The sequence below is a fragment of the Oncorhynchus masou genome, chromosome 29 (genome assembly GCF_036934945.1).
Source record: "Oncorhynchus masou masou isolate Uvic2021 chromosome 29, UVic_Omas_1.1, whole genome shotgun sequence".
Taxonomy (NCBI): Eukaryota; Metazoa; Chordata; class Actinopteri; order Salmoniformes; family Salmonidae; genus Oncorhynchus; species Oncorhynchus masou.
The window spans coordinates 300,840-327,975 of NC_088240.1; the positions used below are offsets into that span (position 1 = coordinate 300,840).

General features: G+C 49.3%; 1 protein-coding gene across 1 annotated transcript in view; it reads right to left on the minus strand.

Annotated features, from left to right (window-relative positions):
* LOC135521331 (mucin-2-like) overlaps window positions 1–26,038 on the minus strand; it is a 47,479-nt gene extending 21,441 nt beyond the window's left edge. The window contains exons 1-11 of the mRNA XM_064947248.1: window positions 25,938–26,038; window positions 23,150–24,984; window positions 22,675–22,772; window positions 21,417–21,480; window positions 17,175–17,299; window positions 13,981–14,091; window positions 13,785–13,861; window positions 11,190–11,384; window positions 1,524–1,606; window positions 1,155–1,283; window positions 500–622 (exon numbers count right to left, since the gene is read on the minus strand). Of these exons, the coding sequence (XP_064803320.1) occupies window positions 500–622; window positions 1,155–1,283; window positions 1,524–1,606; window positions 11,190–11,384; window positions 13,785–13,861; window positions 13,981–14,091; window positions 17,175–17,299; window positions 21,417–21,480; window positions 22,675–22,772; window positions 23,150–24,903 (2,759 nt within the window). The 5' untranslated portion in view covers window positions 24,904–24,984; window positions 25,938–26,038. The remainder of the gene's footprint in view (window positions 1–499; window positions 623–1,154; window positions 1,284–1,523; window positions 1,607–11,189; window positions 11,385–13,784; window positions 13,862–13,980; window positions 14,092–17,174; window positions 17,300–21,416; window positions 21,481–22,674; window positions 22,773–23,149; window positions 24,985–25,937) is intronic.
* Window positions 26,039–27,136: the final 1,098 nt, after the last annotated feature.

Sequence of the window (27,136 nt, forward strand, 5' to 3'; positions counted from 1 at the left end):
AATAAATAAATAAATATATATATATATAAAAAAAAAAATATATATATATATATATACACACACAAAAGAGTCAGCCAAATGGCATATATTTAAGCAATAAGGCACGGGGGGGTGTGGTATATGGCCAATATACCACGGCTAAGGGCTGTTCTTAGTGCCTGGATACAGCCCTTAGTCGTGGTATATTGGTCATATACCACGGCTAAGGGCTGTTCTTAGTGCCTGGATACAGCCCTTAGCCGTGGTATATTGGTCATATACCACGGCTAAGGGCTGTTCTTAGTGCCTGGATACAGCCCTTAGCCGTGGTATATTGGTCATATACCACACCCCCCCGTGCTTTATTGCTGTTATAAACTGGTTACCAACAGAACTAGAGCAGTAAAAATACATGTTTTGTCATACCTGTGGTATACGGTCTGATATACCACAGCTGTCAGCCAATCAGCATTCAGGGCTCGAACCACCCAGTTTGAAATATCCATTAAAACATGGTTACCACTTGTGTCCCTGGCAGGCCTGTTCACTGTCATTGCTCTGATAGTCTGAGTTCCTCTTGTTCACGCTGTAGTTGGTCAGGTGCATGAACTTGTTGCCAAGGCTTTTCATAGACGACGAGTACCTACAGAGGAGAACAAATACAGTGACCAATCATTACACTGAACACCCGACACGGTGACCAATCATTACACTGAACACCCAACACAGTGACCAATCATTACACTGAACACCCGACACGGTGACCAATCATGACACGGTGACCAATCATTACACTGAACACCCGACACGGTGACCAATCATGACACTGAACACCCGACACGGTGACCAATCATGACACTGAACACCCGACACGGTGACCAATCATGACACTGAACACCCGACACGGTGACCAATCATTACACTGAACACCCGACACGGTGACCAATCATTACACTGAACACCCGACACGGTGACCAATCATGACACTGAACACATGGGAACATGTTGACAGAGACACACAGTACAAGCCATTATAAAAGCTCACACATGCTATATAACATGCTATACTTCAAAGATGGAGCTAAATAACTGAAATGCGTGACTGAATGAAACATTAAATAAACATTATTGTTTATTAACATATTGTTAAGTAAACATTAAAACAAAAAACTTACTTGCAGCTGGCGAAGCGGACAAGTCCGTCCTGGAAGATGTAAACGCGAAGTGGGTCGTAACACGTCACATACACATAGATACGCAGGTCAAACTTATTCCCACTGATGAGGTAAGGCTTGTGCAGATACCTGAGAGAGATACAACGACGTTTAGACTCGGAGACAAATCCCCAAACAACGGTATGCTGTCAGCATAATCCATTGCAGGTTACTGGTCATTCACTCAAGACTTGCTGGTCCCAGATCTGCTTGCTCCGTCTTGCCAACTCCTATAGTCATGAGATGGCAAGACGGCACAAACAGGTCTGGGACCAGGCTAAAAATCACATTCAAAACACTAGAAGTATCATTCTCAGGGTGCTGACATACTTCTGAACCAGGAGTGGTCTCTTGCATGGCATCTGACTCCACTTGTGAATGACCTGGATTCCAATACCCCGAGCAGACGCAGGCTACGAGAGAGAGAGAGAGAGAGAGAGAGAGAGAGAGAGAGAGAAAGAGAGAGAGAGAGAGAGAGAGAGAGAGCGAGAGAGAGACACAGAGACAGAGACAGAGAGAAAGACAGAGACAGAGAGAGAGAGACAAAGACAGAGAGGAGTGGCTTAGGGACAAGTATCTGAATGTGCTTGAGTGGTCCAGCCAGAGCCTGGACTTGAGCCTGATTGAACATCTCTGGAGAGACCTGAAAATAGTTGTTGGACGCTCCCCATCCAACCTGACAGAGCATGAGAGGATCTGCAGAGAAGAACAGTAGAAACTCCCCAAATAGAGGTGTGTCAGGCTTGTAGCGTCATACCCAAGAAGACTGGAGGCTGTAGTCGCTTTCGAAGGTGCTTCAACAAAGTACTGAGTAAAGGGTCTGAATACTTGTGTAAAATTCAACAATCCTGTTTTTGCTATGCCGTTATGGGGTATTGTGTGTAGGTGGATGAGGGAAAGAAACAATTTAATCCATTTTTGAAAAAGGCTGTAACGTAACAAAATGTGGGAAAAGGGTCAAGGGGTCTGAAGACTTTCTGAATGTGGTGTACAGCCATCCCCTATAGCACCACACATCCCCTATAGCACCACACATCCCCTATAGCACCACACATCCCCTATAGCAACACACATCCCCTATAGCACCACACATCCCCTATAGCAACACACATCCCCTATAGCACCACACATCCCCTATAGCAACACACATCCCCTATAGCACCACACATCCCCTATAGCAACACCCATCCCCTATAACACCACACATCCCCTATAGCAACACCCATCCCCTATAGCACCACACATCCCCTATAGCACCACACATCCCCTATAGCACCACACATCCCCTATAGCACCACACATCCCCTATAACAACACACATCCCCTATAGCACCACACATCCCCTATAACAACACACATCCCCTATAGCACCACACATCCCCTATAACAACACACATCCCCTATAGCACCACACATCCCCTATAACAACACACATCCCCTATAACAACACACATCCCCTATAGCAACACACATCCCCTATAGCACCACACATACCCTATAGCACCACACATCCCCTATAGCACCACACATCCCCTATAGCAACACACATCCCCTATAGCACCACACATCCCCTATAACAACACACATCCCCTATAGCACCACACATCCCCTATAGCAACACACATCCCCTATAGCACCACACATCCCCTATAGCACCACACATCCCCTATAGCAACACACATCCCCTATAGCACCACACATCCCCTATAGCAACACACATCCCCTATAGCACCACACATCCCCTATAGCAACAACATCATCCCCTATAGCACCACACATCCCCTATAACAACACACATCCCCTATAGCACCACACATCCCCTATAACAACACACATCCCCTATAGCACCACACATCCCCTATAACAACACACATCCCCTATAGCACCACACATCCCCTATAACAACACACATCCCCTATAACAACACACATCCCCTATAGCAACACACATCCCCTATAGCACCACACATCCCCTATAGCACCACACATCCCCTATAACAACACACATCCCCTATAGCACCACACATCCCCTATAACAACACACATCCCCTATAACAACACACATCCCCTATAGCAACACACATCCCCTATAGCAACACACATCCCCTATAGCAACACACATCCCCTATAGCAACACCCATCCCCTATAGCAACACCCATCCCCTATAGCAACACCCATCCCCTATAGCACCACACATCCCCTATAGCACCACACATCCCCTATAGCAACACCCATCCCCTATAGCAACACCCATCCCCTATAGCAACACACATCCCCTATAGCACCACACATCCCCTATAGCAACACCCATCCCCTATAGCACCACACATCCCCTATAGCAACACCCATCCCCTATAGCACCACACATCCCCTATAGCACCACACATCCCCTATAGCAACACCCATCCCCTATAGCAACACCCATCCCCTATAGCAACACACATCCCCTATAGCACCACACATCCCCTATAGCAACACCCATCCCCTATAGCACCACACATCCCCTATAACAACACACATCCCCTATAGCACCACACATCCCCTATAACAACACACATCCCCTATAACAACACACATCCCCTATAGCAACACACATCCCCTATAGCAACACACATCCCCTATAGCAACACACATCCCCTATAGCAACACCCATCCCCTATAGCAACACCCATCCCCTATAGCAACACACATCCCCTATAGCACCACACATCCCCTATAGCAACACACATCCCCTATAGCAACACCCATCCCCTATAGCAACACCCATCCCCTATAGCAACACACATCTCCTATAGCACCACACATCCCCTATAGCAACACCCATCCCCTATAGCACCACACATCCCCTATAGCAACACCCATCCCCTATAGCAACACCCATCCCCTATAGCAACACACATCCCCTATAGCACCACACATCCCCTATAGCAACACCCATCCCCTATAGCAACACCCATCCCCTATAGCAACACACATCCCCTATAGCAACACGCATCCCCTATAGCAACACACATCCCCTATAGCAACACACATCCCCTATAGCAACACACATCCCCTATAGCAACACCCATCCCCTATAGCAACACGCATCCCCTATAGCAACACCCATCCCCTATAGCAACACCCATCCCCTATAGCAACACACATCACCTATAGCAACACACATCCCCTATAGCAACACCCATCCCCTATAGCAACACCCATCCCCTATAGCAACACACATCACCTATAGCAACACGCATCCCCTATAGCAACACGCATCCCCTATAGCAACACGCATCCCCTATAGCAACACCCATCCCCTATAGCAACACACATCCCCTATAGCAACACACATCCCCTATAGCAACACCCATCCCCTATAGCAACACGCATCCCCTATAGCAACACCCATCCCCTATAGCAACACCCATCCCCTATAGCAACACCCATCCCCTATAGCAACACCCATCCCCTATAGCAACACCCATCCCCTATAGCAACACCCATCCCCTATAGCAACACACATCACCTATAGCAACACGCATCCCCTATAGCAACACGCATCCCCTATAGCAACACCCATCCCCTATAGCAACACACATCCCCTATAGCAACACACATCCCCTATAGCAACACCCATCCCCTATAGCAACACCCATCCCCTATAGCAACACGCATCCCCTATAGCAACACCCATCCCCTATAGCAACACCCATCCCATATAGCAAAACCCATCCCCTATAGCAACACACATCCCCTATAGCAACACCCATCCCCTATAGCAACACCCATCCCCTATAGCAACACGCATCCCCTATAGCAACACCCATCCCCTATAGCAACACCCATCCCATATAGCAAAACCCATCCCCTATAGCAAAACCCATCCCATATAGCAACACCCATCCCCTATAGCAACACCCATCCCCTATAGCAACACGCATCCCCTATAGCAACACCCATCCCCTATAGCAACACACATCCCATATAGCAAAACCCATCCCCTATAGCAACACACATCCCCTATAGCAACACGCATCCCCTATAGCAACACGCATCCCCTATAGCAACACACATCCCCTATAGCAACACACATCCCCTATAGCAACACCCATCCCCTATAGCAACACACATCCCCTATAGCAACACGCATCCCCTATAGCAACACGCATCCCCTATAGCAACACGCATCCCCTATAGCAACACGCATCCCCTATAGCAACACGCATCCCCTATAGCAACACGCATCCCCTATAGCAACACGCATCCCCTATAGCAACACACATCCCATATAGCAAAACCCATCCCCTATAGCAAAACCCATCCCATATAGCAAACCCATCCCCTATAGCAAAACCCATCCCCTATAGCAACACACATCCCCTATAGCAACACGCATCCCCTATAGCAACACGCATCCCCTATAGCAACACACATCCCCTATAGCAACACACATCCCCTATAGCAACACACATCCCCTATAGCAACACCCATCCCCTATAGCAACACGCATCCCCTATAGCAACACCCATCCCCTATAGCAACACGCATCCCCTATAGCAACACGCATCCCCTATAGCAACACGCATCCCCTATAGCAACACGCATCACCTATAGCAACACGCATCCCCTATAGCAACACGCATCCCCTATAGCAACACCCATCCCCTATAGCAACACGCATCCCCTATAGCAACACGCATCCCCTATAGCAACACCCATCCCCTATAGCAACACCCATCCCCTATAGCAACACCCATCCCCTATAGCAACACCCATCCCCTATAGCAACCCATATAGCAACACCCATCCCCTATAGCAACACCCATCCCCTATAGCAACACCCATCCCCTATAGCAACACGCATCCCCTATAGCAACACACATCCCCTATAGCAACACACATCCCCTATAGCAGCACACATCCCCTATAGCAACACACATCCCCTATAGCAACACACATCCCCTATAGCAACACACATCCCCTTTAGCAACACACATCCCCTTTAGCAACACACATCCCCTATAGCAACACACATCCCCTATAGCAACACACATCCCCTATAGCAACACACATCCCCTATACCAACACACATCCCCTATACCAACAGTACCAACACACATCCCCAATACCAACACACATCCCCTATAACAACACACATCCCCTATACCAACACACATCCCCTACAGCAACACACATCCCCTACAGCAACACACATCCCCTATACCACCAGTACCAACACACATCCCCTATACCACCAGTACCAACACCCATCCCCTATACCAACACACACCCCCTATACCACCAGTAGCAACACACACCCCCTATACCACCAGTAGCAACACACATCCCCTATAGCAACACACATCCCCTATAGCAACACACATCCCCTATAGCAACACACATCCCCTATAGCAACACACATCCCCTATAGCAACACACATCCCCTATAGCAACACACATCCCCTATAGCAACACGCATCCCCTATAGCAACACACATCCCCTATAGCAACACACATCACCTATAGCAACACGCATCCCCTATAGCAACACGCATCCCCTATAGCAACACCCATCCCCTATAGCAACACGCATCCCCTATAGCAACACGCATCCCCTATAGCAACACCCATCCCCTATAGCAACACCCATCCCCTATAGCAACACCCATCCCCTATAGCAACACCCATCCCCTATAGCAACACCCATCCCCTATAGCAACACCCATCCCCTATAGCAACACCCATCCCCTATAGCAACACCCATCCCCTATAGCAACACCCATCCCCTATAGCAACACCCATCCCCTATAGCAACACCCATCCCCTATAGCAACACCCATCCCCTATAGCAACACCCATCCCCTATAGCAACACCCATCCCCTATAGCAACACACATCCCCTATAGCAGCACACATCCCCTATAGCAACACACATCCCCTATAGCAGCACACATCCCCTATAGCAACACACATCCCCTATAGCAACACACATCCCCTTTAGCAACACACATCCCCTTTAGCAACACACATCCCCTATAGCAACACACATCCCCTATACCAACACACATCCCCTATACCAACAGTACCAACACACATCCCCAATACCAACAGTACCAACACACATCCCCTATAACAACACACATCCCCTATACCAACACACATCCCCTACAGCAACACACATCCCCTACAGCAACACACATCCCCTATACCACCAGTACCAACACACATCCCCTATACCACCAGTACCAACACCCATCCCCTATACCAACACACACCCCCTATACCACCAGTAGCAACACACACCCCCTATACCACCAGTAGCAACACACATCCCCTATAGCAACACACATCCCCTATAGCAACACACATCCCCTACAGCAACACACATCCCCTATACCAACACACATCCCCTATAGCAACACACATCCCCTATACCACCAGTACCAACACACATCCCCTATAGCAACACACATCCCCTATAGCAACACACATCCCCTACAGCAACACACATCCCCTATACCAACACACATCCCCTATACCAACACACATCCCCTATACCACCAGTACCAACACCCATCCCCTATACCACCAGCACCAACACCCATCCCCTATACCACCAGTAACAACACACATCCCCTATACCACCAGTACCAACACCCATCCTCTATACCACCAGTACCAACACACATCCCCTATACCACCAGTACCAACACCCATCCCCTATACCACCAGTACCAACACACATCCCCTATACCACCAGTACCAACACCCATCCCCTATACCACCAGTACCAACACCCATCCCCTATACCACCAGTACCAACACCCATCCCCTATACCAACACACATCCTCTATACCACCAGTACCAACACACATCCCCTATACCACCAGTACCAACACCCATCCCCTATACCACCAGTACCAACACCCATCCCCTATACCACCAGTACCAACACCCATCCCCTATAGCAACACACATCCCCTATAGCAGCACACATCCCCTATACTAACACCCATCCCCTATAGCAACACCCATCCCCTATAGCAACACCCATCCCCTATAGCAACACCCATCCCCTATAGCAACACCCATCCCCTATAGCAACACACATCCCCTACACCAACACACATCCCCTACACCAACACACATCCCCTATACCAACACACATCCCCTATACCAACAGTACCAACACACATCCCCTATACCAACAGTACCAATACACATCCCCTATACCAACACCCATCCCCTATACCAACACCCATCCCCAGTACCACCAGTACCAACACCCATCCCCTATACCACCAGTACCAACACCCATCCCCTATACCACCAGTACCAACACACATCCCCTATACCACCACCCATCCCCTATACCAACACCCATCCCCATACCCCCCATCCCCTAACCAACACCATCCCCTATACCAAACATCCCCATCCCCAGTACCACCAGTACCAACACCCATCCCCTATACCACCAGTACCAACACCCATCCCCTATACCACCAGTACCAACACCCATCCCCAGTACCAACACCCATCCCCTGTACCACCAGTACCAACACACATCCCCTATACCAACACCCATCCCCTATACCAACACCCATCCCCTATACCAACACACATCCCCTATACCAACACACATCCCCTATACCAACACACATCCCCTATACCAACACACATCCCCTATACCAACACCCATCCCCTATACCAACACACATCCCCTATACCACCAGTACCAACACACATCCCCTATACCAACAGCACCAACACACATCCCCTATACCAACACCCATCCCCTATACCACCAGCACCAACACCCATCCCCTATACCACCAGTACCACCACCCATCCCCTATACCACCACCCATCCCCTATACCACCACCCATCCCCTATACCAACACCCATCCCCTATACCAACACCCATCCCCTATACCACCACCCATCCCCTATACCACCACCCATCCCTTATACCAACACCCATCCCCTATACCAACACCCATCCCTTATACCACCACCCATCCCCTATACCAACACCCATCCCCTATACCACCACCCATCCCTTATACCAACACCCATCCCCTATACCAACACCCATCCCCAGTACCAACACCCATCCCCAGTACCAACACCCATCCCCTGTACCACCAGTACCAACACACATCCCCTATACCACCAGTACCAACACACATCCCCTATACCACCAGTACCAACACACATCCCCTATACCAACACACATCCCCTATACCAACACACATCCCCTATACCAACACACATCCCCTATACCAACACACATCCCCTATACCAACACACATCCCCTATACCAACACACATCCCCTATACCAACACACATCCCCTATACCAACACACATCCCCTATACCACCAGTACCAACACACATCCCCTATACCACCAGTACCAACACACATCCCCTATACCAACACCCATCCCCTATACCACCAGTACCAACACCCATCCCCTATACCACCAGTACCAACACCCATCCCCTATACCAACACACATCCCCTATACCAACACCCATCCCCTATACCAACACCCATCCCCTATACCAACACACATCCCCTATACCAACACACATTCCCTATACCAACACACATCTCCTATACCAACACCCATCCCCTATACCACCAGTACCAACACCCATCCCCTATACCAACACACATTCCCTATACCAACACACATTCCCTATACCAACACACATTCCCTATACCAACACCCATCCCCTATACCAACACACATTCCCTATACCAACACACATTCCCTATACCAACACACATCTCCTATACCAACACACATCCCCTATACCAACACACATCCCCTATACCACCAGTACCAACACCCATCCCCTATACCAACACACATCCCCTATACATCAGGTACAAATACACTTCAGAATAAACACCAAGGCTATGTCCCAAATGCCATTATTCCCTAGAACCATAGCTAGTTCACTATAGCGCACTAAATAGGGAAGTGTCATTTCAGACTCCTTAAACAGAAAGGCACCATCACCCGGGAATGGAAGCCAGGAGAAAGGCACCATCACCCGGGAAAGGAAGCCAGGAGAAAGGCACCATCACCCGGGAATGGAAGCCAGGAGAAAGGCACCATCACCCGGGAATGGAAGCCAGGAGAAAGGCACCATCACCCGGGAATGGAAGCCAGGAGAAAGGCACCATCACCCGGGAATGGAAGCCAGGAGAAAGGCACCATCACCCGGGAATGGAAGCCAGGAGAAAGGCACCATCACCCGGGAATGCAAGCCAGGAGAAAGGCACCATCACCCGGGAATGGAAGCCAGGAGAAAGGCACCATCACCCGGAATGCAAGCCAGGAGAAAGGCACCATCACCCGGGAATGCAAGCCAGGAGAAAGGCACCATCACCCGGGAATGCAAGCCAGGAGAAAGGCACCATCACCCGGGAATGCAAGCCAGGAGAAAGGCACCATCACCCGGAATGCAAGCCAGGAGAAAGGCACCATCACCCGGGAATGCAAGCCAGGAGAAAGGCACCATCACCCGGGAATGCAAGCCAGGAGAAAGGCACCATCACCCGGGAATGCAAGCCAGGAGAAAGGCACCATCACCCGGGAATGCAAGCCAGGAGAAAGGCACCATCACCCGGGAATGCAAGCCAGGAGAAAGGCACCATCACCCGGGAATGCAAGCCAGGAGAAAGGCACCATCACCCGGGAATGGAAGCCAGGAGAAAGGCACCATCACCCGGGAATGGAAGCCAGTAGAAAGGCACCATCACCCGGGAATGGAAGCCAGGAGAAAGGCACCATCACCCGGGAATGGAAGCCAGGAGAAAGGCACCATCACCCGGGAATGGAAGCCAGGAGAAAAGCACCATCACCCGGGAATGGAAGCCAGGAGAAAGGCACCATCACCTGGGAATGGAAGCCAGGAGAAAGGCACCATCACCTGGCAATGGAAGCCATTTCAGACACAGCCCAAAACTGATTTAGATACACTATCCACCTACCGGCTTGATGATCCATTTCTGCCTGCTACCACTGTCCTCCCAGGCTTTCCTCAGTAGCTTGATGTCCTGAGGAAGAACGAAGGAGCGAGGGAAGAAGCTGAATTCCCTCTTACCAAACTGAGCCTGCATCTTAGACAGGTTCCTCCACAGACGGTCCTTACGACCGATCTGGAACGAGCCGGGGAAGTGGTTTAACTAGAGAGAGGACACACAGAGAGACAAGTCAATATGCAGATTCAATCAATTATAATCAATATGATTCTTATTTGGCTGGTGCTTTTATCTGGTCCCTCGGGGCGTGACAATGACGAAAGGAGTTGGCAATATGGCACAAAATGATCTGGGACCAGGCTAGCATTACCCCTTCATAGATTCTTTTTAAATATGGAGCCAATTTCTTTTAAGCAATTTTATTTCCATGAATGATAAAAACACCTCGTCTCTCAGCAGCAGACAGTGGATTCATAAAGGAATTACTACTTATTCTAAAATGGATTAAATAAATATTTTCACTCATCGATCTACACAGTACCCCATATTTTTGCAAATGTATTCAAAGTAAAACAAAGAAATACCTTTTCTAGTACTCAGACCCTTTGCTATGAGACTTATAATTGAGATCAGGTGCCTCCTGTTTCCATGAATCACCCTTGAGATGTTTCTACAACTTGATTGGAGTCCACCTGTGGTAAATTCAGTTGATTGGACATGATTTGGAAAGGCACACACCTGTCTATATAAGGTTCCACAGTTGACAGTGCATGTCAGAGCAAAGACCAAGCCATGAGGTCAAAGGAATTGTCCGTAGAGCTCCGAGACAGGATTGTGTCGGGGCACAGATCTGGGGAAGGGTACCACAACATTTCTGCAGCATTGAAGGTCCCCAAGAACCCAGTGGCCTCCATCATTATGAAATGAGAAACATGAGAAACAAAATTCTCTGGTCTGATGAAACCAAGATTGAACTCTTTGGCCTGAATGCCAAGTTTCACATCTGGAGGAAACCTGGCACCATCTCTACTGTGAAACGTGTTGGTGGCAGCATCATGCTGTGGGGATGTTTTTCAGCGGCAGGGACTGGGAGACTAATCAGGATCGAGGGAAAGATGAACGGAGCAAAGTACAGAGAGATCCTTGATGACAACCTGCTCCAGAGCGCTCAGGATCTCAGAATGGGGTGAAGGTTCACCTTCCAACAGGACAACGACCCTAAGCACACAGCCAGGACAACGCAGGAGTGGCTTCGGGACAACTCTCTGAATGTCCTTGAGCGGCCCAGCCAGAGCCTGGACTTGAACCCGACCGAACATCTCTGGAGAGACCTGAAAATAGCTGTGCAGCAACGCTCCCCATCCAACCTGACAGAGCTTGAGAGGATCTGCAGAGAAGAACGGGAGAAACTCCCCAAATACAAGTGTGCCAAGCTTGTAGCGTCAAACCCAAGGAGACTGGAAGCTGTAATCGCTGCCAAAGGTACGTCAAAAAAGTACTGAGTAAAGGGTCTGAATACTTATGTAAATGTGATATTTAAGCTTTTCATACATTTGCAAACATTTCCAAAAAACTGTTTTTGCTTTGTCATTATGGGCCATTTTGTTTAGATTGAGGGAAAAAAAAAACAATAATCAATTTTAAAATATGGCTGTAACGTAACAAAATGTGGAAAAAGGTCAAGGGGTCTGAATACTTTCTGAATGCAGTATATGGTGAGCAATATGTTTGGAATAACAAATCACAATAAAATCACAGTATAGAATCAGCACAAGTATCATGATTGTATTGTGCGGTCCCTGGCGAATCCCAGGCAGGGTGGGAAACGTTTTGGTCGACCAGCCACTGTGGCAGATACAAATACATCGACCAGCCACTCAGATTTTTTACCAGACAAAATATTTTTCCCCATAATTACACAAAAAAATAATTACAAGTAAGAAGTAAATAGAGTACATTTCTTAATTTCATTTTTGTAATCTACTTAATTTCAATGTATGTGAAAATAAATCATTTTAGATACAATAGTAAAAACAGTTATACAACTGAACATAAATAAATCAACAAAAACACAGAATTTTACAGTTTCCTTGTTATCAGAGTTTAGGACCACGCTCACGTGCTCTACAAGAAGTACACGATGTGCTCTTAAATAGAAACGGAGACGCACACAAATAAACCAAGAACAATGAAAGTGTGAGTGTTTTAACGATAACAAAATGACTAAAAGTTCATGAATAAAAGATTAGAAGTTATCCATGCTCAAATCACACACAATCATTAAGTGAGACAAATATTCAGATGCCCCTTTAAAAGAAAGGGCCGGGCCGTTACCGCGGTAACTTGTAATCTCAGACTTTGATGACTTCCTAGCAGCGGACAGCTGCAGCTAACTCAAACTAACATTTAGAAAAACAAAGTAAGAGTTTGAACAAAACAACGTAACGAGCAAAGAAACACAAGGACAAAGTCATTTTTGTAGCAGTACTTTGACAATTCCACCAACTTCTTCTAAAAAAGTTCTGAAATGCTCTGTGTGCCAACATATTTAGCGCGTGGCAGGTGTTAAGTTTCCAACCCTGTTCCCAGTCCTATCCAGCTTACCTTCTGGTATTCCCTGATGGCCTTGAACCCAGGAGACTTCATATGGTGACCCCAGCAGCCAAGCCAATCATGACTTTCTGCAACAACAATTAACTTCATTTTTTTTTTTTTACATATATGAACATACATACAAGACGTCTTTAAAATGTTGAATAGGCAAAAGTTGGAAGGATTTCAAACCCCTTAAAGAACTCACTCTTGGTGACTTTAAAGTGTGACCTGGCGATGGTGTGTTTGACGATGTTGGGAGTCACAGTGCTCATCTTCCATTTGAGCAGCTTCCTCTGTTCTGGTGGCAGGGGCTCCACTGAAACAACACATTACAGCTACAGGAATAGGACTACAGATGGAGGCACATTCCCTCTACTGGGGGGAATAGGACTACAGATGGAGGCACATTCCCTCTACTGGGGGGAATAGGACTACAGATGGAGGCACATTCCCTCTACTGGGGGGAATAGGACTACAGATGGAGGCACATTCCCTACAGGCCCTGGTAGAACAAAGTGCACTATGAAGAGAAGGGTGTCATTTGGATTCAAATTATATAACAGAGCTATTTGGGGGGATATGAGGCAGCAGCCTCTACTGGGGGGGGGGGGTATAGGAGGCAGCAGCCTCTACTGGGGGGTATAGGAGGCAGCAGCCTCTACTGGGGGGGTATGAGGCAGCAGCCTCTACTGGGGGGGGGGGGTATGAGGCAGCAGCCTCTACTGGGGGGGGGTATGAGGCAGCAGCCTCTACTGGGGGGGTATGAGGCAGCAGCCTCTACTGGGGGGGTATGAGGCAGCAGCCTCTACTGGGGGGGGTATGAGGCAGCAGCCTCTACTGGGGGGTATGAGGCAGCAGCCTCTACTGGGGGGGGTATGAGGCAGCAGCCTCTACTGGGGGGGGGGGTATGAGGCAGCAGCCTCTACTGGGGGGGGGTATGAGGCAGCAGCCTCTACTGGGGGGGGGGGGGGTATGAGGCAGCAGCCTCTACTGGGGGGTATGAGGCAGCAGCCTCTACTGGGGGGGGTATGAGGCAGCAGCCTCTACTGGGGGGGGTATGAGGCAGCAGCCTCTACTGGGGGGGGTATGAGGCAGCAGCCCCTACTGGGGGGGTATGAGGCAGCAGCCCCTCTACTGGGGGGGTATGAGGCAGCAGCCCCTCTACTGGGGGGATAGGAGGCAGCAGCCTCTACTGGGGGGGATAGGAGACACCTGAAACCCCACCTCATCAAGGAATACCTAGGATAGGATAAGTAATCCTTCTCACCCCCCCCCTCCCCCTTAATGATTTAGATGCACTATTGTAAAGTGGCTGTTCCACTGGATGTCAGAAGGTGAATTCACCAATTTGTAAGTCGCTCTGGATAAGAGCGTCTGCTAAATGACTTAAATGTAAATGTAAAATGTATGAGACAGCAGCCTCTACTGGGGGGGGTATGAGGCAGCAGCCTCTACTGGGGGGGTATGAGGCAGCAGCCTCTACTGGGGGGGGTATGAGGCAGCAGCCTCTACTGGGGGGGGGTATGAGGCAGCAGCCTCTACTGGGGGGGGGTATGAGGCAGCAGCCTCTCTACTGGGGGGTATGAGGCAGCAGCCTCTCTACTGGGGGGGGGTATGAGGCAGCAGCCTCTCTACTGGGGGGGGTATGAGGCAGCAGCCTCTCTACTGGGGGGATAGGAGGCAGCAGCCTCTCTACTGGGGGGGTATGAGGCAGCAGCCTCTCTACTGGGGGGGGTATGAGGCAGCAGCCTCTCTGGGGGGGTATGAGGCAGCAGCCTCTCTACTGGGGGGGTATGAGGCAGCAGCCTCTCTACTGGGGGGATAGGAGGCAGCAGCCTCTCTACTGGGGGGGGGGTATGAGGCAGCAGCCTCTCTACTGGGGGTATGAGGCAGCAGCCTCTCTACTGGGATGGGGGTATGAGGCAGCAGCCTCTCTACTCTAGTGGGGGGTAGGAGGCAGCAGCCTCTAGTGGGGGGATAGGAGGCAGCAGCCTCTCTAGTGGGGGGGGGGTAGGAGGCAGCAGCCTCTCTAGGGGGGGGTAGGAGGCAGCAGCCTCTCTACTGGGGGGATAGGAGGCAGCAGCCTCTCTAGGGGGGGGGGGGGTAGGAGGCAGCAGCCTCTAGTGGGGGGGTAGGAGGCAGCAGCCTCTCTACTGGGGGGGGGGATAGGAGGCAGCAGCCTCTAGTGGGGGGATAGGAGGCAGCAGCCTCTCTAGTGGGGGGGTAGGAGGCAGCAGCCTCTCTAGTGGGGGGGGTAGGAGGCAGCAGCCTCTCTACTGGGGGGATAGGAGGCAGCAGCCTCTCTAGTGGGGGGGATAGGAGGCAGCAGCCTCTAGTGGGGGGTAGGAGGCAGCAGCCTCTCTACTGGGGGGATAGGAGGCAGCAGCCTCTAGTGGGGGATAGGAGGCAGCAGCCTCTCTACTGGGGGGGGATAGGAGGCAGCAGCCTCTACTGGGGGGGATAGGAGGCAGCAGCCTCTCTACTGGGGGGGATAGGAGGCAGCAGCCTCTACTGGGGGGATAGGAGGCAGCAGCCTCTACTGGGGGGGATAGGAGGCAGCAGCCTCTACTGGGGGGGATAGGAGGCAGCAGCCTCTACTGGGGGGGGATAGGAGGCAGCAGCCTCTACTGGGGGGATAGGAGGCAGCAGCCTCTACTGGGGGGGATAGGAGGCAGCAGCCTCTACTGGGGGGATAGGAGGCAGCAGCCTCTCTACTGGGGGGGGTAGGAGGCAGCAGCCTCTACTGGGGGGGATAGGAGACACCTGAAACCCCACCTCTTCAAGGAATACCTAGGATAGGATAAAGTAATCCTTCTCACCACCCCCCTTAATGATTTAGATGCACTATTGTAAAGTGGCTGTTCCACTGGATGTCAGAAGGTGACTTCACCAATTTGTAAGTCGCTCTGGATAAGAGCGTCTGCTAAATGACTTAAATGTAAATGTAAATGATAGGAGGCAGCAGCCTCTCTAGTGGGGGGGATAGGAGGCAGCAGCCTCTCTAGTGGGGGGGATAGGAGGCAGCAGCCTCTACTTGGGGGAGGGGGGGGTTGCTGACTTCTCTTTACTCAACCCAATATATTACCACACATGGCCCTGTAGAACATGTTGATATAAGCAAGGCCATAACAATGTGTCCAAAATCCCAACCAACCCCAAGTAACAGCAAACAAAGCCCACCTTACATCAGCTCATACTGAGAATAGGAAAGAAATACTTTTCTGTAGCAGCTTATTATCCCCTAAAAAATTGTCAAGCCATTGTCCCAAATGGCATCCTATGAGCGCTGGTCAAAAGTAGTGCACTACATAGGGAATAGGGTGCCATAGGGCCCTGGTCTAAAGTAGTGCACTACATAGGGAATAGGGTGCCATAGGACACAGTGAAGGGGTGTCTTACCTCTCTGGTTGGCAGTGCTGAAATACAGTGTAGGGGGAATGAGGGGGAACATGCTGGGGACCAGAGCTGGCTTCAGCTCCCCCTCATCCTCTAATTCAGGGCTCATCAGCTCCTCATCCGTTATACTGGAACACAGAGGCATTAAAGCTATGACTCTGTACTAAATCTGCAAACAGCGGGAATACTGGGAATATTACCAAAACAGACACAGACTATAAAGATAATTGTTTAATATGGAACAGAAACAGATTTCTTCCCTGCCAACTGTTATGTTCAACACAGTGTCACATTTTGTGCCACCGTGCCAGAGACAACACAACTACTGCCTGGTCATCAATGTCCAGAGGAATAAAACAAGAATGCTAGTTGGCACCAAGCAGGATAACTCACAGGTTTAAATACTACAGTTTAACTCAAGAGGCACGGTCGGGCCATGTCTTTGGAAAGGCAGGAGACATTTTGAATTAAAAAAGTATTTTCTAACCAAACCAACTCCCTCAAGATCAATCAATAAAATTCCAATCGCATTCGATGACAAAAGTCTTCTTCACCATCTTCAAAGTAAAAACCTTTGTCAGATAAATCATAATTTATCAAAATAAGAATTGAAACAACAACAACTCACATGACAGTCATGTAGGATTCTGTTGGTCCTGCTTGGTCCACCTGCTTCAAAATATAGTCGAACTCTCTTCTGAGAGTGAGTGGCATTAAATTGGAGGTAATGGACCTACTCTACATTGGCTTTTGCTGTGAAGAAAACAAAAACGGCCTAATACTAATCCTCCAATCAGCTGGGACGTCACGGTATGACAATGATCCCACAGTCCAAGCACTATTCGACCACACAGAGACCCACGTCCCCATTATTGACAGATCCACTTTTATCGCTGATTTACAATTGGGAGACCTTTCCACTAGCCTCTGTGCTTTCAACCTTTCACCGGCAGCAACCACTAGAACAAAAAAAAAAAAGGTTCAATTCTCTCTCTTGGGTTTTGTCATCATCGTACCAGGGAACTGTCAGGTGCCCCAACTGGGAGGGCTATATGAGTTATGAATGGTCCTTCTACAGGGATCTAGTCACAATAGGATGCAACATGACACTACTGTCTTCACAGATTAGTAAATGGGCATTTCTCTCAAATCATTTGGGGTTTTTTTGTCAGAAGTTGCTCTGTTTTAAGTGTACAGATCAACTTAACTTCCTAATATTGTAAATCATCATAATCTTTAAGTTATAGACTATAAAGAACTGAACCTTCTGTTTATAAAAAAAAAAAAACAGTAAGCCAGGTCACAGAGGGCTGTGGTACCGGAGGACCGGGTCACAGAGGGCTGTGGTACCGGAGGACCGGGTCACAGAGGGCTGTGGTACCGGAGGACCGGGTCACAGAGGGCTGTGGTACCGGAGGACCGGGTCACAGAGGGCTGTGGTACCGGAGGACCGGGTCACAGAGGGCTGTGGTACCGGAGGACCGGGTCACAGAGGGCTGTGGTACCGGAGGACCGGGTCACAGACGGCTGTGGTACCGGAGGACCAGGTCAGAGAGCTGTGGTACCGGAGGACCAGGTCAGAGGGCTGTGGTACCGGAGGACCGGGTCACAGAGGGCTGTGGTACCGGAGGACCGGGTCAGACGGCTGTGGTACCGGAGGACCAGGTCACAGACGGCTGTGGTACCGGAGGACCGGGTCAGAGGGCTGTGGTACCGGAGGACCGGGTCACAGAGGGCTGTGGTACCGGAGGACCGGGTCAGACGGCTGTGCTACCGGAGGACCGGGTCAGAGGACTGTGGTACCGGAGGACCGGGTCACAGACGGCCGTGGTACCGGAGGACCGGGTCACAGACGGCCGTGGTACCGGGTCACAGACGGCCGTGGTACCGGAGGACCGGGTCACAGAGGGCTGTGGTACCGGAGGACCAGGTCAGACGGCTGTGGTACCGGAGGACCAGGTCAGAGACGGCTGTGGTACCGGAGGTCCAGGTCAGAGAGGGCTGTGGTACCGGAGGACCGGGTCACAGAGGGCTGTGGTACCAGAGGACCGGGTCAGAGACGGCTGTGGTACCGGAGGACCGGGTCAGAGACGGCTGTGGTACCGGAGGACCGGGTCAGAGACGGCTGTGGTACCGGAGGTCCAGGTCAGAGAGGGCTGTGGTACCGGAGGACCAGGTCAGAGGGCTGTGGTACCGGAGGACCAGGTCAGAGAGGGCTGTGGTACCGGAGGACCAGGTCAGAGAGGGCTGTGGTACCGGAGGACCAGGTCACAGAGGGCTGTGGTACCGGAGGACCAGGTCACAGAGGGCTGTGGTACCGGAGGACCAGGTCACAGAGGGCTGTGGTACCGGAGGACCGGGTCACAGAGGGCTGTGGTACCGGAGGTCCAGGTCCAAACGTCTCCGTAAACGCTTCGACAAGCTGAACAATTAATCAAATGGCTCCCTGGACTATTTACCTAGTCCGAGAACCTGATTATAGCCTCGTTATTGTCTACTACACCTGTTGTATTCAGCATTTCACTGTAAGGTCTACTACACCTGTTGTATTCAGCATTTCACCGTGAGGTCTACTACACCTGTTGTATTCAGCATTTCACTGTAAGCTCTACTACACCTGTTGTATTCAGCATTTCACTGTGAGGTCTACTACACCTGTTGTATTCAGCATTTCACTGTGAGGTCTACTACACCTGTTGTATTCAGCATTTCACTGTGAGGTCTACTACACCTGTTGTATTCAGCATTTCACTGTGAGGTCTACTACACCTGTTGTATTCAGCATTTCACTGTGAGGTCTACTACACCTGTTGTATTCAGCATTTCTCTGTAAGGTCTACTACACCTGTTGTATTCAGCATTTCACTGTGAGGTCTACTACACCTGTTGTATTCAGCATTTCACTGTGAGGTCTTCTACACCTGTTGTATTCAGCATTTCACTGTGAGGTCTACTACACCTGTTGTATTCAGCATTTCACTGTGAGGTCTACTACACCTGTTGTATTCAGCATTTCACTGTGAGGTCTACTACACCTGTTGTATTCAGCATTTCACTGTGAGGTCTACTACACCTGTTGTATTCAGCATTTCACTGTGAGGTCTACTACACCTGTTGTATTCAGCATTTCACTGTGAGGTCTACTACACCTGTTGTATTAAGCATTTCACTGTGAGGTCTACTACACCTGTTGTATTCAGCATTTCACTGTGAGGTCTACTACACCTGTTGTATTCAGCATTTCACTGTGAGGTCTACTACACCTGTTGTATTCAGCATTTCACTGTGAGGTCTACTACACCTGTTGTATTCAGCATTTCACTGTGAGGTCTACTACACCTGTTGTATTCAGCATTTCACTGTGAGGTCTACTACACCTGTTGTACTCAGTGCATGTGACAAATAACTTTTGAATTGATGGCCTGAAACCATGACTGGGGATGAAGGCCTGAAACCATGACTGGGGATGAAGGCCTGAAACCATGACTGGGGATGAAGGCCTGAAACCATGACTGGGGATGAAGGCCTGAAACCATGACTGGGGATGAAGGCCTGAAACCATGACTGGGGATGAAGGCCTGAAACCATGACTGGGGATGAAGGCCTGAAACCATGACTGGGGATGAAGGCCTGAAACCATGACTGGGGATGAAGGCCTGAAACCATGACTGGGGATGAAGGCCTGAAACCATGACTGGGGATGAAGGCCTGAAACCATGACTGGGGATGAAGGCCTGAAACCATGACTGGGGATGAAGGCCTGAAACCATGACTGGGGATGAAGGCCTGAAACCATGACTGGGGATGAAGGCCTGAAACCATGACTGGGGATGAAGGCCTGAAACCATGACTGGGGATGATGGCCTGAAACCATGACTGGGGATGATGGCCTGAAACCATGACTGGGGATGATGGCCTGAAACCATGACTGGGGATGAAGGCCTGAAACCATGACTGGGGATGAAGGCTACTCTACGAACCGTTACAGATTTCTGGTATGACCCAGGTGAACTTGTGGTCTTGTAAATGTAAATGACCAAAATACAGTTGAATTAAAAACATTGTCAAAATATGTAAGAATAGAATAGTAATAACATGTTTTTCTTTCAATCAATCTAAACAAAATGCCTGAATAGGGTAATTCATATAATTCATATCTTCAAAATGCACAAAGCATTCCAACAATGTCAACGATTAATCAACATTTATTTATTTTTTATCACACAGAAAAACGATTCAACTTACTTTGGCAGGACGGGTATGGAGGCTGTGGACGAGGCATCATTCATAGAGGAGCAGTCAGACCCTTCTGAGGAGAAAGAAGGTAGAGCATTGGATTCATTACGTCAGCCTAGCCACAGCGGTCCAGCTACGTCAGCCTAGCCACACCGGTCCAGCTACGTCAGCCTAGCCACAGCGGTCCAGCTACGTCAGCCTAGCCTCAGCGGCCCAGCTACGTCAGCCTAGCCACAGCGGTCCAGCTACGTCAGCCTAGCCACAGCGGTCCAACTACGTCAGCCTAGCCACAGCGGTCCAGCTACGTCAGCCTAGTCACAGCGGTCCAGCTACGTCAGCCTAGCCACAGCGGTCCAGCTACGTCAGCCTAGCCACAGCGGTCCAACTACGTCAGCCTAGCCACAGCGGTCCAACTACGTCAGCCTAGCCACAGCGGTCCAACTACGTCAGCCTAGCCACAGCGGTCCAACTACGTCAGCCTAGCCACAGCGGTCCAACTACGTCAGCCTAGCCACAGCGGTCCAACTACGTCAGCCTAGCCACAGCGGTCCAACTACGTCAGCCTAGCCTCAGCGGTCCAACTACGTCAGCCTAGCCACAGCGGTCCAGCTACGTCAGCCTAGCCTCAGCGGTCCAACTACGTCAGCCTAGCCACAGCGGTCCAACTACGTCAGCCTAGCTACAGCGGTCCAGCTACGTCAGCCTAGCCACAGCGGTCCAGCTACGTCAGCCTAGCCACAGCGGTCCAGCTACGTCAGCCTAGCTACAGCGGTCCAGCTACGTCAGCCTAGCCACAGCGGTCCAGCTACGTCAGCCTAGCCACAGCGGTCCAGCTACGTCAGCCTAGCTACAGCGGTCCAACTACGTTAGCCTAGCTACACCGGTCCAACTACGTTAGCCTAGCTACACCGGTCCAACTACGTTAGCCTAGCTACACCGGTCCAACTACGTTAGCCTAGCTACAGCGGTCCAACTACGTCAGCCTAGCTACAGCGGTCCAACTACGTCAGCCTAGCTACACCGGTCCTACTATGTTAGCCTAGCTACACCGGTCCTACTATGTCAGCCTAGCTACACCGGTCCTACTATGTTAGCCTAGCTACAGCGGTCCAATTATGTTAGCCTAGCTACACCGGTCCTACTATGATAGCCTAGCGACACCAGTCCCACTATGTTAGCCTAGCTACACCGGTCCAATTAAGTGGTGTAATTTTCACATGTCTAGTTGATTAGGGTTTAAATGAATAGTTGAAGGGGTCTTCCTCACCATCATCATCATCACCACTGCAGTCATTCTCCAGCTCATCATCAGGATAGTCCTCTTCCCCTCTGTCTCCATCCTCCTGCATGGCAACACTCTGTGGACTGTATGGACAGACAGGAAACTCAAAGACAAAGCAAGACACATGATAGTAAAAAAAATAGGCTTCACACAACCTGACTCACTGAGTTTCCTAGACCAACAGACATGACAGAACATACTCTCAAGACACCAATACTTAAGCTGGTTAACACAACAGAGCTTCATTCATTCATTCATTCAATTCACGTGACAATACATTCAGTACATTTTTTACATTTAAGTCATTTAGCAGACGCTCTTATCCAGAGCGACTTACAAATTGGGTACTGATCTACTTAATACAAATAATGGAATGGATTTATATAGTCCCGTTCCAGCTCTCAAAATGTGCTACGCCGTCTTAGCAACAGCTCGTAGTATGTGGGAGAACAGAACTGACCTGGTGAGCTGAGGTGACTCAGCCTGTTGTTCCTCCCCCAGGCCAGGAGGGGACCGGGAGGAGCTGTAGCCCCCCTGTAGAGACAGGACGCTCCTCTCCTTGGTCAGGTGTATGGCTGATATCTGGGTGGTCACCGAGGTGACAGAAGGCCTCTGACTCTGAGAAGTACCTGAGGCGGACTCAGAACCCATCTCAGTGTTCTCTGGGATAGAACTAGCTGTGGCACTGTCCTGGGTATAGGACTGGGTTGGAGTTATCCCTGCACCAGAACTAGCTGTGGCAGTGGCCTGGGTATAGGGCTGGGTCGGAGTTATCCCTGTAGTAGAACTAGCGGTGGCACTGGCCTGGGTAGAAGACTGTGTTGGAGTTATCCCTGCATGGGGTAGAGGTGCCACGGAGGCTGTTGTGGTGTTACTGTCGAGGCCAGAGGCACTGGAGGTCTCTATGGACACAGGCTGGTCTCTCATAGTAAGGCAGAGTGGTACAGAGGGTTTGGCTGGAGCAGGGCTGTCAGAGATGACAGGGCTATTAGTCATTGCTTTGCCAATCTGGACTGGATCCACGTTGGACCCTGGTTTTCCAGTAGTAAAACTATTAACAGTCCCGTTCCTGGGATGAGGGGTGAGCGCGTTCCGTGACTGGGTCAGCTTCCTCACAGCCTCAGTAAACTCCACCTCAGAGTTGACCTTCCTGATCCTCTCTGTTGATGTGTTATGAGGAGCTCCAGGAGCCCCATGGACAGCAGCACAAAAGCCCAGCCTCTGGGAGTGACCCTCCATGTCTGCTGCCATCAGGCTCTCAAACTGATGTGGGTCCTGGAGCCTCCATGTCTGATCCAGTGACACATCCTGGTGGTGGGATGACCTATCCTGCAAAGGCACAGTGTTGGGGGGGTGATGTGTGAACTTAGTCTGGGTTTTGCCATCCCCATTGTCCCCGCTACGGCAATAGGAGGCCGATTTGGTCTGGGGAGACAAAGGTTTTGCTGAGTCTCTTGTCTGGGTAGTCTCCTGTCTGGGACAGGAAGGCACTTTACCCATAGTGGGCCTCATAAACCCTTTGCTATTGTCTCTCAGCTTGCCACTGGTCCAGGGGACTGACTGGTTGGTGGGCATGCTGGTGGTGGTGGTGGTGCTTTCAGCAGGCTGTGAAGCAGCGTTGTTCTGCAAGTCTGGGACACGTTCTGCCTTTGGTGGACAGGGGCACGTTGGATAGGGGGCAGGCTGGGGCGACAATGCTCTTTTGCGGGCCAGGATCCGTGATCTTAAATTTAGTGATTCCAAGTTGCAGCTGGGCCGATAGCTGTTTACGGTTGGCTCTAACACACCAGGGTTATGTCTGTATGAGATAATGTCAGCACTAGATATCTGTGTACTCTTAGAGAGAACAGTTGGTTGACAGTGACCATTAGCTAAATTAGCAGCTGCGCTACCAGGACGCTGTGGCTTGTTAGCTAGGTAAGTGGCAGCAGGCACAGAACGGTTGTAGGCACGTTGTAGAGGGGTCCCTGAGGCAGTATGGAGGTGGTTGTTCTGAGTCTGATCCACCCTCGCATTCAGCTGACCTATAGAGTCACTGATGACCCGGGGGACACTGGCACAGGACTGAAGGGTCTTCTTCTCATGCGAGCTGAAGGGCCTAGTGTGACTGTCAGCAGTATGAAACACTGCTGACTTGGCTCGAATAATGAGAGTTGATGACCGGGAGCAGGAGGCCCTTGTATTCAACTTGTCTTCAGCTCCATTGGAGGCCATCAAGTGCCATCTCACACCCTCCTGGCATGGACTTTGGCTGACACATCAGGGAATTGAGGGAACCAGGGGATCACCATGCCACTGAAACAAAATAAATCCATTGATGAGATTTAAAAATAAACTGAATAATATAAGTTGACACAAGTGGTCTGATTAAGTGACAACATGAATCTATAAATACAACGGCATGTGGAATAACAGCTAGCTAGATAAATTGCAAGCAATTCTAGTTCCTAGTTAGCTTGGTAAGTTAGCCAACATGCTAACTATGTAGTAAGTGGCTAAATGTATTTGACAATCAATGTAAGCAGAGAAAAGTTAGTTAGCACCGGTAACGTTAGCTTAGCAATACGCTAGCCAGTTTACAAGTATCACGACTAAATAGATTTAGACACCAACGACCGAAACTATCTGCACTTTTAAATGCACGGTGACGGTACCGCAAGGGGAAAAGCCGGTCGTCAGCTAACGTTAGCGAACCGGTAGGCAGCCATGTGGTTTCTTCGTGAAGCTAACGTCAGGTTAGCTAGTCGTTAGCTTGCTGTCAAACACTCGCTAGTAATATAATAATATATCCCATTTAGCAGACGCTTTTGTCCAAAGCGACTTACAAGTCGGCTGGGGCCACTACTTTTACATATGGGTGGTCCCAGCATATGGGTGGTCCCAGCCAACTAGCGTTAGCTACCGGTATATTCAATTCGTGATTCAGAATCAATTCCAATGGAATAGGTCATATCGTTAACGTTACATATCGTCAACGTTACGATGACTAGAAATTAGACTCATGTCAAACTGAAAGGGATTCCTGAAGCACGTCCTAAGGGCCTAGCAACAAGCTAGTTGACGTTAGCTAGCTAGGTGTGAAATATGAACTTTAACTTTACATGCTCAGGACGACTCTCCCCTCCTCCCAAAAAACTATCAACTAGAGCCAACAACCTCCTAAAAACATTAACGAATTTCAGAGACCTAGCTAGTTACTTCATATTAAAAACTGGCACATGGTTACAATTGATCATGTTAATATTTACCTGCGCCCGAAGCGTGGCAACAGTAGTAGTGGTGCTTTTCACACCATAACAAAGTGTCTATTACCACAAGGGACTCCCTCCCTCAACATGCTCAGAGCATGGCGTATTATCCTGGAGGTAAAAACCGACACACAGCCTATTTAGTATATGTTACGTTTCGTAAAGCGTATGGTATGTATTAATCGGTGGTCTTCCATCATCCATTTCGTATAATATGTCACGAAAATACAATTCGTAGGATATGTTACGAAAATACAATTGGTATGAAATGTTACGAAATAAAATTGGTATGAAATGTTACGAAAGTACAATTCGTATGAAATGTTACGAAAGTACAATTCGTATGAAATGTTACGAAAGTACAATTCGTATGAAATGTTACGAAAGTACAATTCGTATGAAATGTTACGAAAGTACAATTCGTATGAAATGTTACGAAAGTACAATTCGTATGAAATGTTACGAAAGTACAATTCGTATGAAATGTTACGAAAGTACAATTCGTATGAAATGTTACGAAAGTACAATTCGTATGAAATGTTACGAAAGTACAATTCGTATGAAATGTTACGAAAGTACAATTCGTATGAAATGTTACGAAAGTACAATTCGTATGAAATGTTACGAAAGTACAATTCGTATGAGATGTTACGATTTGCAATTTGTTGTGTCTAAAGTAATTTTGCTTTTCTGCACCACCAACTGATTTTTGCTCTGCCAGGAGTATCCCTGAAGTACTCCCCATGTGCATTTTACCAGTAGGCCTGTGGTCTCGCACCCCCAGGGGTCCTAGTACCCCTGGTTGGAAACCACTGATCTAGGTGGCTAGCTAGCCAGCTCTATGGGTTAGGGTTAGTGGTTAGGTTCAGCTAAAAGGGTTCAGGTTAGGTTCAGCTAAAAGGGTTCAGGTTAGGTTCAGCTAAAAGGGTTCAGGTTAGGATTAGATGAAAGGGTTTCTGTTAGGGTTAGCTAAAAGGGTTCAGGTTAGGGTTAGCTAAAAGGGTTCAGGTTAGGGTTAACTGAAAGGATTCAGGTTAGGGTTAGCTAAAAGGGTTTCTGTTAGGGTTAGCTAAAAGGGTTCAGGTTAGGGTTAGCTAAAAGGGTTCAGGCTAGGGTTAGCTAAAAGGGTTCAGGTTAGGGTTAACTGAAAGGATTCAGGTTAGGGTTAGCTAAAAGGGTTTCTGTTAGGGTTAGCTAAA